Below are 15,849 nucleotides of genomic sequence, written 5' to 3'. Positions count from 1 at the left end.
ATGAGCTTTAAATCCGAACAGGCTATTTCTGTGTCTGAACCTTTAAATGTTCATGAGTGGTGCCTGTCCACACCACTCTCTGGAAGAGGATCTGGCTTTTGCTGGTGCCCGCTCAGTGATTTTAGAGGACAGGCTCAGCAAGCCGAGGGGCGGGTCAATGGCAGCATCCACTACCAGGGGCAGTGCTTATTTCCCTTCGTGAGGTCATAAAGGGAAAGATCTCAGACTCACCCATTTGAGCACACATTCACTAAAAAGTGGAGCAAGCAAGTGAGAGATGAGACAGAATTTTCTCATTCTTGGGCCTCATACACAGACTTTGAGGACACAAATGACTGTTAGAAAACCTTCAGAAAGAGAATTTTGCATAATATGGGACCTTTAATTTAACCCTTTGTTGCATAGTGTCCACTACAGTGGACACATATTTAAAGACTGTTTTTAAATGTATGCGTGGGTGTGGATCATACACCCGCAACATTAGCAACTTCATTGGACATTAGCGAGTCACCAATACTCTACCACGAATAAAGAATAACTACATTTGAGATAGTATATATACATACATTATAATTACCAAGTTCGCCTCAGTGATAAACAGGACAAGAAAATTATACAGGTGTTTTTATAGAAATGTTATATTATATTAATATGACAATATATTATTTTATAAATATTTTCACAGATCAAATAGAAAAATCAATACACTAAGTAAAAGTTAAAATAAGATTAAAAAGCAGCAACATGAATGTGCATGTCTGTAGAAGTAAAATATTTTATTTAAAAAAAATGTGGTACTGTTCTTTAATAATTCATGCACCAGAGGGTTAAAGTCATAAGATTGCCTCATAATGGGAGATGCTTTTAATTACATTTAATACAATATATAATATTATTGTAGTTGTTTATACACAGAAAACAACCCCACCATGCACTACATAACTAAAAGAATATCATTAAGTGTAAATGCTGGAGTGTTTTTAGTCATGTATCGATGCTAAACAAATTTATTAACTATAACTTTTTCAGCACTCTTAAACTGGATGTGTGTGCATTCATTGGTTGAACATGAGTGTGTATTAAATGAAAATCCTGAGACATTTTACAGTTACAATAAGTACTTTATTGGTTCAACAGTGAGTCCAGCACCTGACAGATAAATATCCAGTTCTGAGTTGATCTATTTACAGCTTGTGTAGAGACAACACAAACAGTCCCTTATAGATGTAAATAAGTTCTTTAGTGTGTAACATACTTTAGGCTGGTTTCTTTGTCTAAGCGTTAATGGTCCCCACTGGAAAATATAGTGAGTTAGGTTGTTTGTGTCTCATGAAAGGAGCCCTATTAAGTCTTTGTTAACATGTAATGTGTTACATGTGCAAATCATCAGATGGGTGCAACAATAATTTGCAGGGATAAGAACTTTGTGTTTAAATAAAAGATCTGGAATGCAGACGTTTTATGTACAATAGATACATTTAAGCTATCAGTGTAAGAAGAAGAAGTGACATCTGATATTGACTGTGATCAGTAGCCTCAGTTTCACACCAAGCAGGACCGGTTTCACACTGTAAATGCCTTACAGTCTTATATTTAACAGCCTCTTTATGCATACTTCATTTGCTTTGCAGGATTTTTCGCTGGCATGTGCAACATAGTGGCATTTTATAGATGCGGCATCATTCTCTCATTTTATAAGTAACTTCTTTCACATTTTCTTTAAATTTTTTTTTATAATTTTCAATCAAAATAGCTGTGTACACACACACTCACACAGGCATGCTCACACTTCTTTCACCTGGAAGCCACAAACATAAGAGCAACAAACACATGTAACCACATGTTCCTGTGCTCAGATCACACCATAACAAACCCCTGCACGTGGACTCCTCGTCTCCATTTTGGCTGTTATTTAAGGGATCTTTCCCACAATTTCAAAGTACTTAAAGCTAAGAGACCAATCTTTTGAAATTCCAATATCCAAATCCAGTCCATCTCCGTGGTTTGTTTTTACACTATTTATAATAAACAGCACATTTTTCGTTTTAGTTTGTTTTGCATTTTCCCCACCTCGGTTTCTCTAGCCATGCTGATCTGCATAGGTAGCTTAAACAGGCAACGTTGATGCTGCCGCCAGCATCTTTCACTTGCTTGTCCCTTAAGTTCATAATGGCTTAAGTTATCCCCACAAACAACTCGAGGGCAGCAAGGCTCACTGTGTATGTCGGCATTTCCGTTACTTTTTAAATCATATTCCTGAATAATCTTTTCAAAGCTGACATGGAACAGCACCTTCATTTTGCAATGTTTTTTATAACAAAAGCCATCTCTGTCCTGCGGTTCAAGTGTCCACATCTCCTGTCTCCAACTTCTCCTTCCTCTTCACTTTAGGAGTGATATGTCATCTGAAAAGTCCCCGTGTGGGTGGAGGCAGCGGGCGAAGCGCCACTGGCACACCATGAGACACAGAGGCAGCATGAAGAGAGCGCAGATTCCCGCCATGATGTAGGCGATGGTCATCAGGGTGGACTCGTCCGTCTGGGGGATGTTGTAGCCGCAGTCTTCCAGGTCGACGCCGTGGAACGGGCCCTCAACGGAGGCTGTTCGAAACTCATCGTGCACTGCAAACGGGGGAAGAGGTTGAAAGAGTCTAAGAAACATGAGAATAATAATATCCTGTATCGTCTCATCTCATCCCTCCATCCCAACATTTCTTCTGTTTTTGCACTATAAACCTGTTTCTCTCTTCCCTCATACCATCCCTCCATCCTCTCATCCTCACCATGGCAGGTGCTAACGGCAAAGCCGATGCGTTTCTTCTCACGGTCAAAGACGACATAGAAGCCCTCCATGATGACGGCCCCCATCACGGTACCAGTGCTGGACTGAGACACGGCAAACTTATAGCAGTCCTCCTGAGCAGAGGCAACATCTTCTACTGGCCGCAGGTATTGCTGTGTAAGCAAAAAAATATGTTTTGGTGTATATTTTCATTATTTCTTGAGGATAAAAAAAGGAAGAGCAAATATCTTGAGGTAAACTGTATGCCTTTAATTGATTTTACTGTTAATTCATCCGTTTGTTGTCTCCAGGAGATTTTCCTGAGCATTTAAAGGCAAGTTCAACAAATGTAATATCTATGGACTGATCATTTTGGAAGTTAATCTGGTTTATTTTTATACATAGAAGGGGAATCACAGGCACAGAGCAACTATACATGCAAGTTTAAAGATGTTTAAAGATGCTCTACATGTGCAGAGCTTTTACCATTTGCTTTTAGTAGTTGCATGCAGAATGGGTCATCATTTCTTCCAAACATCATTTCTTTATTTTACCAGAATTTTAAAGGATTTTAGGCGGTTTTTCCAGAAAAAGGAGTTTCTCTGGCCAACCAGAATACAATGCTCTTTTGAGGTATATCCACAGATTTTCTACGGTGATCAGATGTGAGGCCTGTGAGGGTCATGGCAGTTTTTACCACTACACCTGTTGTGCTATTTGTTCATATCTTTGGCTTTCCTTTTTTAACAGGTGGTGAAATTTACTCTTAGAATTTCCTGCTCATTAAATGAATTAAATTATTCAAATTCTCCACCTTAATTTCTCCAAATATATCTTTGCTCAGTGCAGCAATGAACTTCATCTATCCACACATGAACATCTTCCAAGATGCACTAGTCTTGTTTGTATTTGCACAGTTCTGGAGGTGCATTTCTAATAATTCACCGGAAAGGTTTTCTGATGGTGACACTTCCATGAGGGTCATATTTGTGCAGAATATTGCTAGAATTTACTTAATCCTATAGGTTTCCAGAGCCAGTTTGTCATTATTCCTACAAATAGTTCTGTCATTAAGTTCTTTTGGTTTTCCAAACTTCAACCTGACCCCCATCACTTGTCACCTGACATCTATTAATCAAATTATTAACAAACGGACCGGTACCTGATAATGCTGGGCTATCTTCTAACAGCCTTGTTGGTCTTTGTGGGCATCAGTTATTTAAATTTTCAGGGTGCTGGGCGGCTCGTGGAGGAGCTCGTGGTTGCTGATTGTTAAGATGAGGTTTTAGCCTCCTAAGTTTTCTTTAGGATCGTGCTCCTTACCTTTTATCTCTCTAAAACTATACTAAGCAAACCAATATAATAATCTGGCTTAGAAAATTAGACAGTAATGTTTTTATCTTTACCTTTAAGACATTTAAAACTGTTCAAATTCTTACAAACTTTTGTTGCAGCAGTCCTAATGTATGCATGATTTTTAAGGTACCACTGGGAAAAAGTCTAGTCTGAAAATAGTGGTTAATGTCTTCGCTGTGCAGCCTAACCAGTGTGCCTGCAGTTTGTTGGTTTATCACAAACTAGAAAATATAATAATAATAATAATAATAATAATAATAATAATAATAATAATAAAACTGCTACATCCATTAACATGGAAACTGTGGTGTAATTGCATAGTTATCCACTAGAGGGCGCTCACACTTTTTTTTAATCTGTATTATTCAGTGCAAACTAAAAGATAGCTGTCAGTGGTTGAACTGTTACCAGTTACATAATGTTTGTAGCTGCTTTGTACATTTCTGAGTTTTCCTGCATATACACACTGCATCCAGCGTGTTTCAGTGTAATTTACAATACTTTAAAACAGATGGGAGAAGAAGGCTGCTTGGAGTTCATGAGCATCCCATATGGAGCCAATCAAGGCATTTCTGAGTCACAGCTGTAATCGTGGTCTTTTTTCCCCTTTTAGTGCGCTTCCTTTGAATTATGGGGAAAAAATGCTCTAGGATGGAACAATTTCCTGTCATGGTTAACAATGAAATACAAGCTTCTAGGGAGAATTTGTATAAAACGTAATGTTCAAACAAATTAAGAAATTAAAGATTTCATTTTAGTTGCATTTTATAAAAATTCCCAAGTTTTCTACATACCCTGTACTGATTTACTGTCATAGGCAGAAGTTAAGGAGTCCAGTAAGACCAAGGACGTTCACGTCATACTTCAGCTTTATGCTGTGGTAATTGTGAAATTATTTACAATATCTTGCTCGTGCAAACTCACAACTTAAACCCTCAAAGTTCATATTAAACATATTTATGGTTATGTGAATTTGCTGAATTATCACATTAATATTATTAACTATCATGTCTTATTTAAGCAACTGTATTCTGATCCAGAAGCAGATGTTGTATTTACCTGTGGGAGGATGGAGATTCTGAAGGACTGGTTGCGGTTTTCACTCATCAGATAGAGGGAGATAACTGGGAAGATGTGCCATGGTGTGGTGCCGGCCTGCCAACATACCAGCTGCTCTCCGAGCCAGAACCCAGAGGGAAACTGCTCCGTCTGAAAAGCAGAATCAGAGGGACGTTCATTCACTCTTCTATAATGACGGCTCAGTATATATCAGGTTCAGATGTGGATGTGCTTCGATCAGGTAACAATAATCAGGCTAATTGTTGAAGCCTTTTATTGTCAACGGCATCATCTGCTTTCACGATATCTAAAGGGACGGGTGTTGTCTGGAGCAGCTACATCAGCACAAAAAGAAACAGAAGTTCAGAGTATTTCAGAGTTCAGAGAGGCTATTTGAATTATAGTAAGAACTGACCGAGGAAGCTGCTTCTATAGCCTTGACTGCAGCCTGGAAAACTTTTCTAGGCAGGCGAAGGTTGGTGGTGCCACTGTCCACAATGCTCTTATCGTAGTTGTACTGTAGAAGACAGTGAAAGAGTCACATATGGCAAATCTATGGCAGCTTTTATCACTTTTTCTTCAATCTGCTCTCACCTCTTTACAGTCCATGTTGAGGTCCTGACCGTTCACCTCAATACGTACGATAATGACCTCATAGTACCACTCCCTGCGGATGGGAGTGTACCAAAGCTCTCCGACATACAGCGACGAGTCCACTCCACCGATGATCTAAGGGCACAGTAGAAAAATCTGATTCCAGGCTCATTAATGTGCACCATTAGATGATCTGAGTGTATGTGAGTGGGTGTGTCACCATGCTGCCGCCAACTGTGGAGCTGCCCAGGGAGTAGTTTTGGGTGAAGCCTGCACCGCACAGCTGGAGAGAGAAGAGGTTGGAGACAGAGGTCTGGCGGACTAAAGAGTCGAAGAATGGCTCCAGCGTTTCATCAGGCTGGAAGAGAAAGAGATATACAAGAAAACTGTCTTGAGAGTGACCAAGTGTCTAAAGATTTTCCTCTTCCGATCAGTAATTCTCAAATTCCATCTGGGGCGCTTGAAGGTTTTACCCTTTTAGAAGGATTTGTTTCAGTCTAAACGTGACCGAATGAGAGACGATACGGTTCATTTTCCATTTGTAAATTTATACATGGCACAGAGTTGGCATCATTAACTTGTTTCTCTTCTCTCTGTCAGCAGGCTGCAGGTCGTAGTGCTTGTTGATCCCTCTGTCCTGTCCTCTCCACCCCAACCGGATGAGCCGGGTTGTGCTGGAGATTTTTCCTTTCCACTGTCGCCTGCTGCCCTGTTTATGCTCAGGACAGGGAATGGAACTGAAGTAGTGCTGGGCGGTATACCGGTTTGCACCGAAAACCGGTTTTTATTTTTGTTATGATATGAATTTTTCATATACCGGCAACACCGGTTTAAATAGCCTAAATATGTCCGGAACGCAGCGCGGTGGTACATTGTTTCACAGGGGACGTATTTCATTGCTGCGCAGCTAAACACACACGGAACAGAGCGCAAGTAGTTGTGACGTTGTTGAGCGTGATGAAAATGGGGAGCCTCTGAAACAGAAGTTGAAGATGATGACCCAGAAGAACTTTTGCCGAAAAAAGGAGCTGTGTCTATTGTCTGGAGGTACTTCGGGTTTAAAAGGTCGGACGTGAACCAGACAACAATTTACTGCTAAAGTTGTCGCCGGAGGTGGTAACACGAGCAATTTGCTGCATCACCTTAGCCGTAAACATGCTTTGGAGTACCAGGAGTGCATTAAACTAAAAGCAGCGTCTTCCATACCATCAGGTAAAAGTGACGCTAGAGGACAGGCGAGTCAGACGTCACTTTTGGAAGCGTTTGCTAAAGGTACGCCACCCTCTGAAAACTGACTGACCGGGGCCATGCAAACCTGTATTACATGTAATACTAATGTGGAAATGTTTCTTTTTTGAATAGGGTAGTCTTAACCACTCTACTGCAGTAATTCTTATCACAATAATATGATTAACACAGTATGCACAAGGGAAAAAAAAAAGTCAAATACCGTGAAACCGACATGATTTTTAAAAATACCGTGATATAGAAATTTGGTCATACCACCCAGCACTAAACTGAAGTCAAGATTTGATGCAATCCGCTGATTTTTCTTAGCTAGGCAGTTATTTCTTATGAATGGCTTGTATGAACGCAGTGACTATGAGTTGGACTAATATGGATTTGTCTTAATTAGATCACAATGAATTGGTTTGAATGTTTGTTTGCAGAAACAATACAAACCTGTAAGTTTAACACATTTAAATCATCACCTCCAAAAACCTCAGACGTTAACACACACACACACACACAAGGTAACAGGACAGTATACAATAGACACAATCTACAATACACTTACATTTCACACACAGTATCAGACGAGCAAAAGATGGCTTTTAATTCTAAGTTTTAGTTTTTAGTCCCATAAAGTTACATGTTTAGTTTCAGAATTGACTAATGTACAGAAGAGTTTTTCTATCCAACTTTATTGATCTTTGGAAACCTGTATCTCTGGCCAGAGGTTAAAAGTTTGTATTTTGCGAACAACACACAGAACAAGTCTTACCGTCTGGCTGGACATGGGCCAGTTCATGTTTGCAAATGAGAACTGGATCTCCAACATTTTAATGGGTTAAAATAAAGGTACAAAAAATATGAATTGGGTCGGACGTTATATTCTTGAACAGTCTCAGCATATATTTATGACAGGATGAGTCACACAGGATGTGTAATGGTTATCCTTTAATCAAGGAACAGATTTCCATTTTTTAGTGCAGCTTTGATTTTTCCACCATTGACAAACTTTTGTACCAAGTGGTACTGCAGTACTGCAGAAGTACTTGTTTACTTGCCCCAAAAGACCAGAGGAAATAGATCCTTTTTGTTCTTTTGCAGATCATATTTACTGAGGTCTTTCCAGGAGAAAAGCTGGTCAATCATGATGATTAGGTATTTATAGGATAGTACCTGTCTTCTTACGGATGGCAGTAGAAACATATGGACAGCCAGGTGGTGTCCAAATATAATTTCTAATTTGTTTTAGCTGTGATCATTTTGAGAGCATTTCTGGCACACCATTCAGCAGCTCTATTCACTCCATGTTATTGCAGCCCAGAGACGTCCGAGTCATTAAATGGGGCACATTAACGCTGGTACAGTTTGGTCAGCTTTAAGCAAACCCTGGTCTGCTCCCATGTCTGGTCCATTTGGAGAAGTGTCAGCACGCATTTGTAGTCTGGTGTGGACCAAAGAAGCGAACTCTGGTCTGCTTGAAAACTGGGAGTGAACTGTGTCTGGTGCCGTGACGTATGCAACATGTTGGGTATCTCACGTCCTCCCTGCTGCTCATATTGGACAGAAACCGCATTAAGTTTTAACACCAAAGAAACGGAAAACCCCAAGACTGAATAAATGTACTGTTCCATTATTTACTGGCCAAAAAATAAACCAGATTTTCTTCTTCTTTGCACAGTGGTCGTTTAGGGGAATTCCTCCCCATATCAGAATCAGAAATCAGATCAGAAATACTTTATTAATCCCTTGCAGGGAAATTCATGTTTTCAGTACAACCCATCCAAGACTAGACAAAACAACATATAACACAACAGGAACAGGCAGACTGACGGAGCAGCCGTTTCTACAGCGCTCCTTGTCTTAGATATAGGTGAAAGGTAACATTAGGGGAGTAAGATGTAGCTGGAGAGGATAAAAAAAAAGGCATCTCCACACTGGGCCTAAGGGCCCATTATTGAGATACAAAAAACACTCCTCAGTACATAAAGAACAAAACTCAGACAATCACAACATCAGAAACACGTGGCGGGGGGGGGGGGGGGGGTCTCCCATCACAGCAAGTCCGGACGCAGCTGACCAGTCGACCCGCCGCCAGGGAGTGGAAGGAGCGGGGTAAGGAGCAGCCCAGGCAGTGAATCACGGGGGGATGTATCTGTAGTTGTGTACTTGAGTGTGGTGCATGTATGATGTATGTGTGTGCGTAGTAGTGGGCATATGAACTTTGTCCCAGTTCTCCCTCACAGTCTCTGCCACCTGATGATAGTGGGGCATCCTTGAGGGCTGATCCAGGTTGAAGTCCATCGCCCGTGAAGAGGGTGAGGGGAAGGTGGGGGACTGAGCGTCCATCAACAAAACATTCCAGGGAGCTTTCAACCAGCCATTCAAGGCCAGCACAGGGAGCCAAATTCGCACAGGGAGCCAAATTAATCGAGCAGTTGCTGTTGCTGCGTGACGCGGTGGAGGTGGTTTATCGACTTGAGTAGAGTGAAGCGTGAAAGCAAATCTAACCAAGGTGTGAACATTTTCAGAATTCCCTGCCCTATCAAACCGAGTCCCCTGGATTATCCCGGTGGTAATGTATCCTAAAATATGTTGAATTGGTTCATCGGTATGGCAGGTGGCGGTGTAAAGTACAAAAAGAACAAAGCAGCTCCAAGTGTTTATGTGCTAACTTGACGAGTTGATGATGAGTTTGGCTGATTGTAACTCTTTGAACCTGTCTGTTAGGAGGGAGTTTCTTTGGATGCTTTTTTTGTTTAAATTTTTTAATGTAATGGTGAAGGCTGAACTTCTTAAAAAGACTGACTGATGGTAAGCCATGCTGGCCTAAATGCAGCAAACCAGGCCCAAAACCAGGGAATAATGTGGGAATAAGCTTTGTCCTTTCCTTTCTTCTTATATGACTCCTCTCATTTAAACAAGGAAGCAATACAAGCTAGTAGCAACACATTACACTGTAAACACCACAAAAATATGTGTGTTGAGCAACTGATTTAATGAAATACAAACCGACATAGTGTTAGTAAATAGTGTCTTACTTTGGCTGTCTCCCCCATTAATATATGCTGGGTGGCCATGATTGGTTTTGAGATCAGGGATGGGTTAAGTTCTTTTGATTTCCAGGTCAGAAATTTCAATTTGGGGTATTCCAGTTACATTTTCCAGCTAAGAACTTGGAAATGATTACTTCTACAGCATGTTCAGTGGCAACGCAGCACAAATATTGAACTAAAATTTCTTCTGCCCTCTCACTTCTTTTTCCAGTCCAATGTCATGTTTTACAAAACGTTACTGTAAATGATTCATTTTTCCATTCAAGGCTAATTTAGTCTTATTCCCTTTATGAGGCAGTAACCAAGAAGTGCTGTGTTTCCTGGGAACTGAGTGATATGATCACTCAGAATGGGAATGGCCATGTGAGATGTTCTTACCCGGGCTATATCGGCATATGCGAGTCCCAGGATTCCCTCCCAGTTAGATCCATTGATAAAGAATCGATCTGACTGGGTGATGGCAGCGATGTTGGCGCGCAGCGTGGCATTGGGGCCATGAGGCACCGAGACCAAGTCAGTGCCCAGCTCCCCTTCCCAGCGACCCTGAGTGTAGGGAACGTACACACTCCTACCCAGGTCGCGGTATGAACTGGAGCTGTGAACGGACAGAGGAGAAGAAAATGACTTTACTTTGCTGTCTTTGCTTTCTTCTTGACAGCGGTATCACTACTTACAGTGAACGGTGGTAGTATCTCCGCAGGAAAGGATGAGAAGCTGCTCCGACAGCAAAGTTACTGCTTCCAGTGTCCACAAGGATATTTAACTAATGACAAGAAAGGAAGAAAAGTATTTATTAGTGTTTATAAATTAAATGGGAAGACAAATGGCTGCTTCAGTCTTTGAAAAACTACTAAAAATGAGTATCTTTGCTTCTTTGTTGCGTCTCTTTCTATCTTTTCTCCTTTTTTAAGAGCCCTGCAATGCTTCCCTATGACCTAAATGTCCTTCTCAGTCCCTTCTCTGTCTTCACTCCAACCCTCCCCTCCTCTCATGTTGCCCATTCTACCCCCAACCCCTCTCCATCTCACCTCCTCCTCTTTTGTCTGCTATGTGAGTATCATATTTTGCGCAATCAGTCAAAACAGTCAGTGAATGTGTGAATGGAGAACGACGACAGGCAGCTACGAAGGGAAAATACTATTTCATTCGTGCATTTGGTTAATTCATTCACTAAAAGTTTGAATCATTTGTGACTGACAGATTCAAAGAAAGATCAAATTGTTGGTAAGGACATACACAGGGGGATAGAAACACCCAGAAAGGCAGCCACGGAGCCAAAGCAAGATGTTCAATAATGGATTGGTTCTTAAAATACCCAAAGAAATCCAACTGTCTCAAGGCCCGGGCCTTCCAGCCTGGAATAAATCCTGGCTTTGTCTGTTTTTTCTTCCCCTGCATGAACTTTCTTTGCAAACGCAGCTACTATCAGTCATAACAACGTACGGGCTGTCCTCCTCTCTTGGAAAGAAATTTGCTGACTGTCCAGGATAAAGCTGTTTCTTTCACATACACATGAACATGCACACACTCTCCAAGTCACCACGAATACTAAATGCTGCATCCTGACTCACTCAGACCTCACGTCTTTCCCTGCTCTCCCTTCCTCTCCGTCTTCCTGTCCTCCCTGGCAGAGAGCCTGTCTGTTCCAGCCGCTGTGTTTACCCTCCCCCCATCCATCACTATGAAAGAGAAAACTATCTGGTGGTTACCAGAAAAGACTGCAACGGATCTGATTGCTACTGTAAATGACTCAAAGTTATTTTAACAGCATTGGATCCACTAAATGAATAAGGCTTTTTTTTTCATATCATATCAAGACTTTTCTGCCCTTACTGATCCCCTTTTGTTTGACCCAGCGCCACAATCACCATACAAACACAAGGGAGGACTCCTATAGAATTTACATGCTGTAAAAATATATGTAGAGATAATTTACAGCGTTATGTAACCTCCAGTGAGAATTTAGCAATACTTCATTCATAAAACGATGACATCATCTGGGTTAGTTTGGTGCCACTAATAATAATAATTTCCTAAAATACTGCCCCGTGCACCCCTCATTTCTTTATATTTTGCTACTTTACTTCCAAGCAGACAGACGTTCAGGTAATCTTTCAGTGGTCCGGAGTGATAGTTCTCCAGGCTCTTTCATGGTTTTTTCTTTGGGCATCAGCAGCTTTTTCAGTCCAGTCGTTGCACCTGATCCCCTTCGATGAAATATTTTATTTTTTCCTCCTCCTTCTTTTGTGTTAGGCCATTTAAAAATGACCTATGAGTCAATATTAACTGGCAGTATTAACCCTTTACCTTCCATATATTTCAGTGACTGTAATGAATCTTACTCATTCTAGCCTGATTCATTTCTACCAATTGATCTGGGTTATGATGCCAAAAGTAAGGCTATGTTATCCCATTTCTGTTTCAAGTTTTATTTAACTTAAGTTGCTGTATTATTATCTCCTATCTCAGGCATTTGTTTAAAAAATATTGATCGTTATTATTTTTCATAGCTTTTTTTTCTTTATGAGGTTGTTAAAATGTTGAAAAAGTAACCGAGCAAAAGGGATGAACCAGTGTTGTATCTACACAAAAACTATTTTAAATAATATATTTATACTTGCAAAACATCTAATTTGTTCCCATTTCTCCAGATGCGTGTATTACAAAACAAATGCCAAAGATATTCTGTTTGAAGAGACATAACATAATATATTTGCACCAACAAGATGATTCCCAAAGAGCTATCTGCTGAAAATGTGATATATCAACGATATAAAGAAACTTAACTAGTGGAGTACAAAAAGAAGAAGACCTAAAACAAAACTTTTTGAAGACTATGAGCAGAAAATCTGCAAAGACATGGGAGCTTCGAGATGCAATGTGACCTTTATTACCGTTAGAACTTTATCAGAGATGGTCTCTGTGGAAGGATGCGCTCAGCGAGGAAAATGGGGAGAAAAGATTAAGATATTTGTTAAATTACACAAGAACTGAATTGAAAATCTGTGGAAACAGCTTGTATGGAGCAACAAATCCTCCCCAGAATGCAGACCTCAACATTACAGAAATGAAACACAACACAGCCAACATCCAAAAAAGAGCTTTGGGAAGTCCTTCCAGAAACCTGGAGCACTAATCCTGATTTCTGTTTTTGTTTACTCGTGTTTTGTGCCATTTTACAGCTTATAAAGCCTTAATTAAAACGAGGAAATGAATATAAAAGGTTTTAATTTCAGGCTGCAAGGCATTTAAAGGTCAAGCTAAATTAAAAGGGTGCCAAAGAGATTTTTCCAGTAACTGCATTCATATTGATTATTCAACGGTCAAGGGTCATGATGCTGGGTCTGTTGCTAAGTGACGCCACCTGGTCTATAAAGACATTATAACATACATTCATATTATAAAAAAAGATGTAAAGAAAATATCACCTTAAACAGATCTACTTTAGAAAGATTAGAAGAGTGAAAACATGGGATGGAGAGAGTCTCTCGGCTTGTGGAAACATCAGCATCTCTCTGAGATAGAGCATCTTAATAGGCTTTCATCCCTCTACAGTCATTTCTTTTGTTTCCTGAGAACTCCCTGTCTGACTCCCACATCCTTTTTATGTCACACTTCCACCAAACACCCTCCCACCTGCTTTTTTCCCTCTCTTAAACTCCCTCTCTCTCTTTCTGGCTTACTCCTTACTCTTCCTCTCCTTCCCCTTTCATTCATTCCTCTGTTTCATTCTCAGTCACCTTCTCCCTCTTCTCCTCTGCCGGCTCATTTCTCCCCGACTCTCCCTCTGCCGTCACCCTCTGTGTGCCAGCCTGTGCACTGCAGCTGCACCCAGCTGGCAGTTCTCACTCTGCAGAATTAATGGCCCCATTATCTGTCACTTTCTTTCAGTCCTTTCTCTCATCCTCACACACATCAGCCATCTGTCACTGAAGGGCCAACCACTGAATTTCAGATTATAAACTTTTAGTACTCCACTGACTTTAAAATAAAAATCCCCATATAAATATGGAACATGCAAAATTTCCTTGCATACTACCCCGTGTTTGTGGAATTGCTGGTACTTAAAGATGCCTTGGGTCTTCTGGTGGGTTGTAAAGGTTAAATGAAGAACTCATATAGGTGCATTTATGCAATGCACGTGAAATTGTGTGTTTTTATTTGTGCCAAAGAACTCTGAACTCAGTGACCACTTTGAAGTTGTAAAACACAGTAAAAGAGGTCAGAAAGGGTTGAGTAATCTGCTATTTAAGACAACAGACATGATATTATAACATTACAAACTAAATAAAGAGAAACAGGGCAAGATCAAAGCGGAAATTAGCATTTTACAAGGACAGCCAGAGGTATCTAACAAATACATACACTGACCAGTCTAAATACTGAATGCATTCCTTAAATTAATATTTTATACACTTCTAAAGCACCCTTTTTAATTATTTTATTATAAATACTTTTATACAAGACAAAAGCTATTGATAATTTATGCATCACTGACATTTAATCGAATCAAACCTTCACCTTTTGTGGAGGAGAACCCACGGCCATCTCCACGTAGTACCCCTGACCGGACTTCCCACGGAGGTTATCGATCATGTCCACGAAGCTGATGCCGCCCGCTGCCGCTCCTCTCCGTCTGCGCGCAGGATGCCTTCCCGCGGCAACGCGTGCGTTGGTGAAGACAGCAGTAGCAGCTGCTGCGGCGGCATCGGCAGGTGGTAGCGGCGGTGGCTGCTCACCACGAGCGCCTTGCCGCAGTGGCACGCGGATGGCAAGAGACAGGCCCGAGGAGTCAGGTGCGGAATGTCCGCTGCTGAACAGAAATATAGTCGTCCATATAAATATAACCGTCAAACGGCGAGGCTGTAACGTCGACTCCTCCATGGTGATACGCGTTTAACTTGTATTTTGTTTAGTATTGGCGCGCCTGACAGCAGCTGCAATAGGCTCCAGCACCCCCGCGCGACCCTGGACTGGATTAAGCAGGTATAGAGAATGAATGAATGGTGAATGGATGGATAGTGTCGCTCCCGTCAGTTTGACATCCAGCCTGCAGCAGCACGGAAGAAAAGATCAGGTGGCGATGATGCTAAAATGATAGCTAAAACCATGATGGCAGTTGACCCACAACACGAAGAGGAACGGGGTCACTTTGATTTCTCCGATTTTTTTCTTATAGTATTAAAAGAAAGGGCGGAGAAAAACTACTTCAAACCATTACAAACAGCCTCCTACAAAATATGTCACGGCAGAAATCACCATTAAGCCAAGCCTTCCTCTGTTTCACGGATAATTGGAGGCGACGCATAAATCACAGGCTCTTCGCGCTCCGTCTGTCAACAAACCGAAGGTCTTTGAAAGTTGATCCGCGTGTCACACGACCAAAACCACGGCCGGCAGACTACCGTAATCCGCATCCTTCCCCCTTTCCGACCGGTTCATTCCGTTCTCCGCCTTCCAGTCTTTCACCTCCTCCTCCTCCATCTACCCCGCCGCATCCTTCAGAGCTGCGAGGGCACGCGCATGAACGTTGTCAAGCTCAATTACACAAGCTGCCTCATTTCCTGGAGGGTTTTTCAAAATAAGATAGCAAAATACAGTTAAAAATCAATTTAACAGCTCCGGTCAGGAGAATAAATTTTTTCAATGAGCCGGGCCGTCCATTTCAAATAATTAATACAAGCCAGTACATGATGCTAAACTCTCCAAGAAAAGACAAGCTAATACATATAGCCCGCATATTTCTTTTATAAATAATTATTAATATGAAGGC

General features: G+C 41.1%; 1 protein-coding gene across 1 annotated transcript; it reads right to left on the bottom strand.

Annotated features, from left to right (window-relative positions):
- Positions 1-1,100: 1,100 nt before the first annotated feature.
- On the bottom strand, positions 1,101-15,594 carry bace1 (beta-secretase 1). Its single transcript, XM_041994716.1, has 9 exons — positions 14,598-15,594; positions 10,751-10,839; positions 10,455-10,671; positions 6,011-6,148; positions 5,791-5,925; positions 5,612-5,713; positions 5,197-5,346; positions 2,783-2,954; positions 1,101-2,621 (listed from the first exon to the last, which is right to left on the bottom strand). The coding sequence occupies exons 1-9, from the start codon at positions 14,958-14,960 to the stop codon at positions 2,383-2,385; spliced, it is 1,605 nt and encodes a 534-aa protein (XP_041850650.1). The 5' UTR covers positions 14,961-15,594; the 3' UTR covers positions 1,101-2,382.
- Between the last annotated feature and the right edge of the window lie 255 nt (positions 15,595-15,849).

Source organism: Melanotaenia boesemani, chromosome 9 (assembly GCF_017639745.1).
Source record: "Melanotaenia boesemani isolate fMelBoe1 chromosome 9, fMelBoe1.pri, whole genome shotgun sequence".
NCBI classification, from domain to species: domain Eukaryota; kingdom Metazoa; phylum Chordata; class Actinopteri; order Atheriniformes; family Melanotaeniidae; genus Melanotaenia; species Melanotaenia boesemani.
Note: the sequence above shows the minus strand (reverse complement) of the source record. Positions and strands in the feature narration are given on the sequence as shown.

Coding starts and splice junctions, on each gene's coding strand:
- bace1 (XM_041994716.1), bottom strand. CDS start 14,960: ATGGAGGAGTCGACGTTACAGCCTCGCCGTTTGACGGTTATATTTATA. Junction 10,672..10,750: donor AGATACTACCACCGTTCACT/GTAAGTAGTGAT, acceptor GTCCGTTCACAG/CTCCAGTTCATACCGCGACC. Junction 6,149..10,454: donor CATATGCCGATATAGCCCGG/GTAAGAACATCT, acceptor TTTCTCTTCCAG/CCTGATGAAACGCTGGAGCC.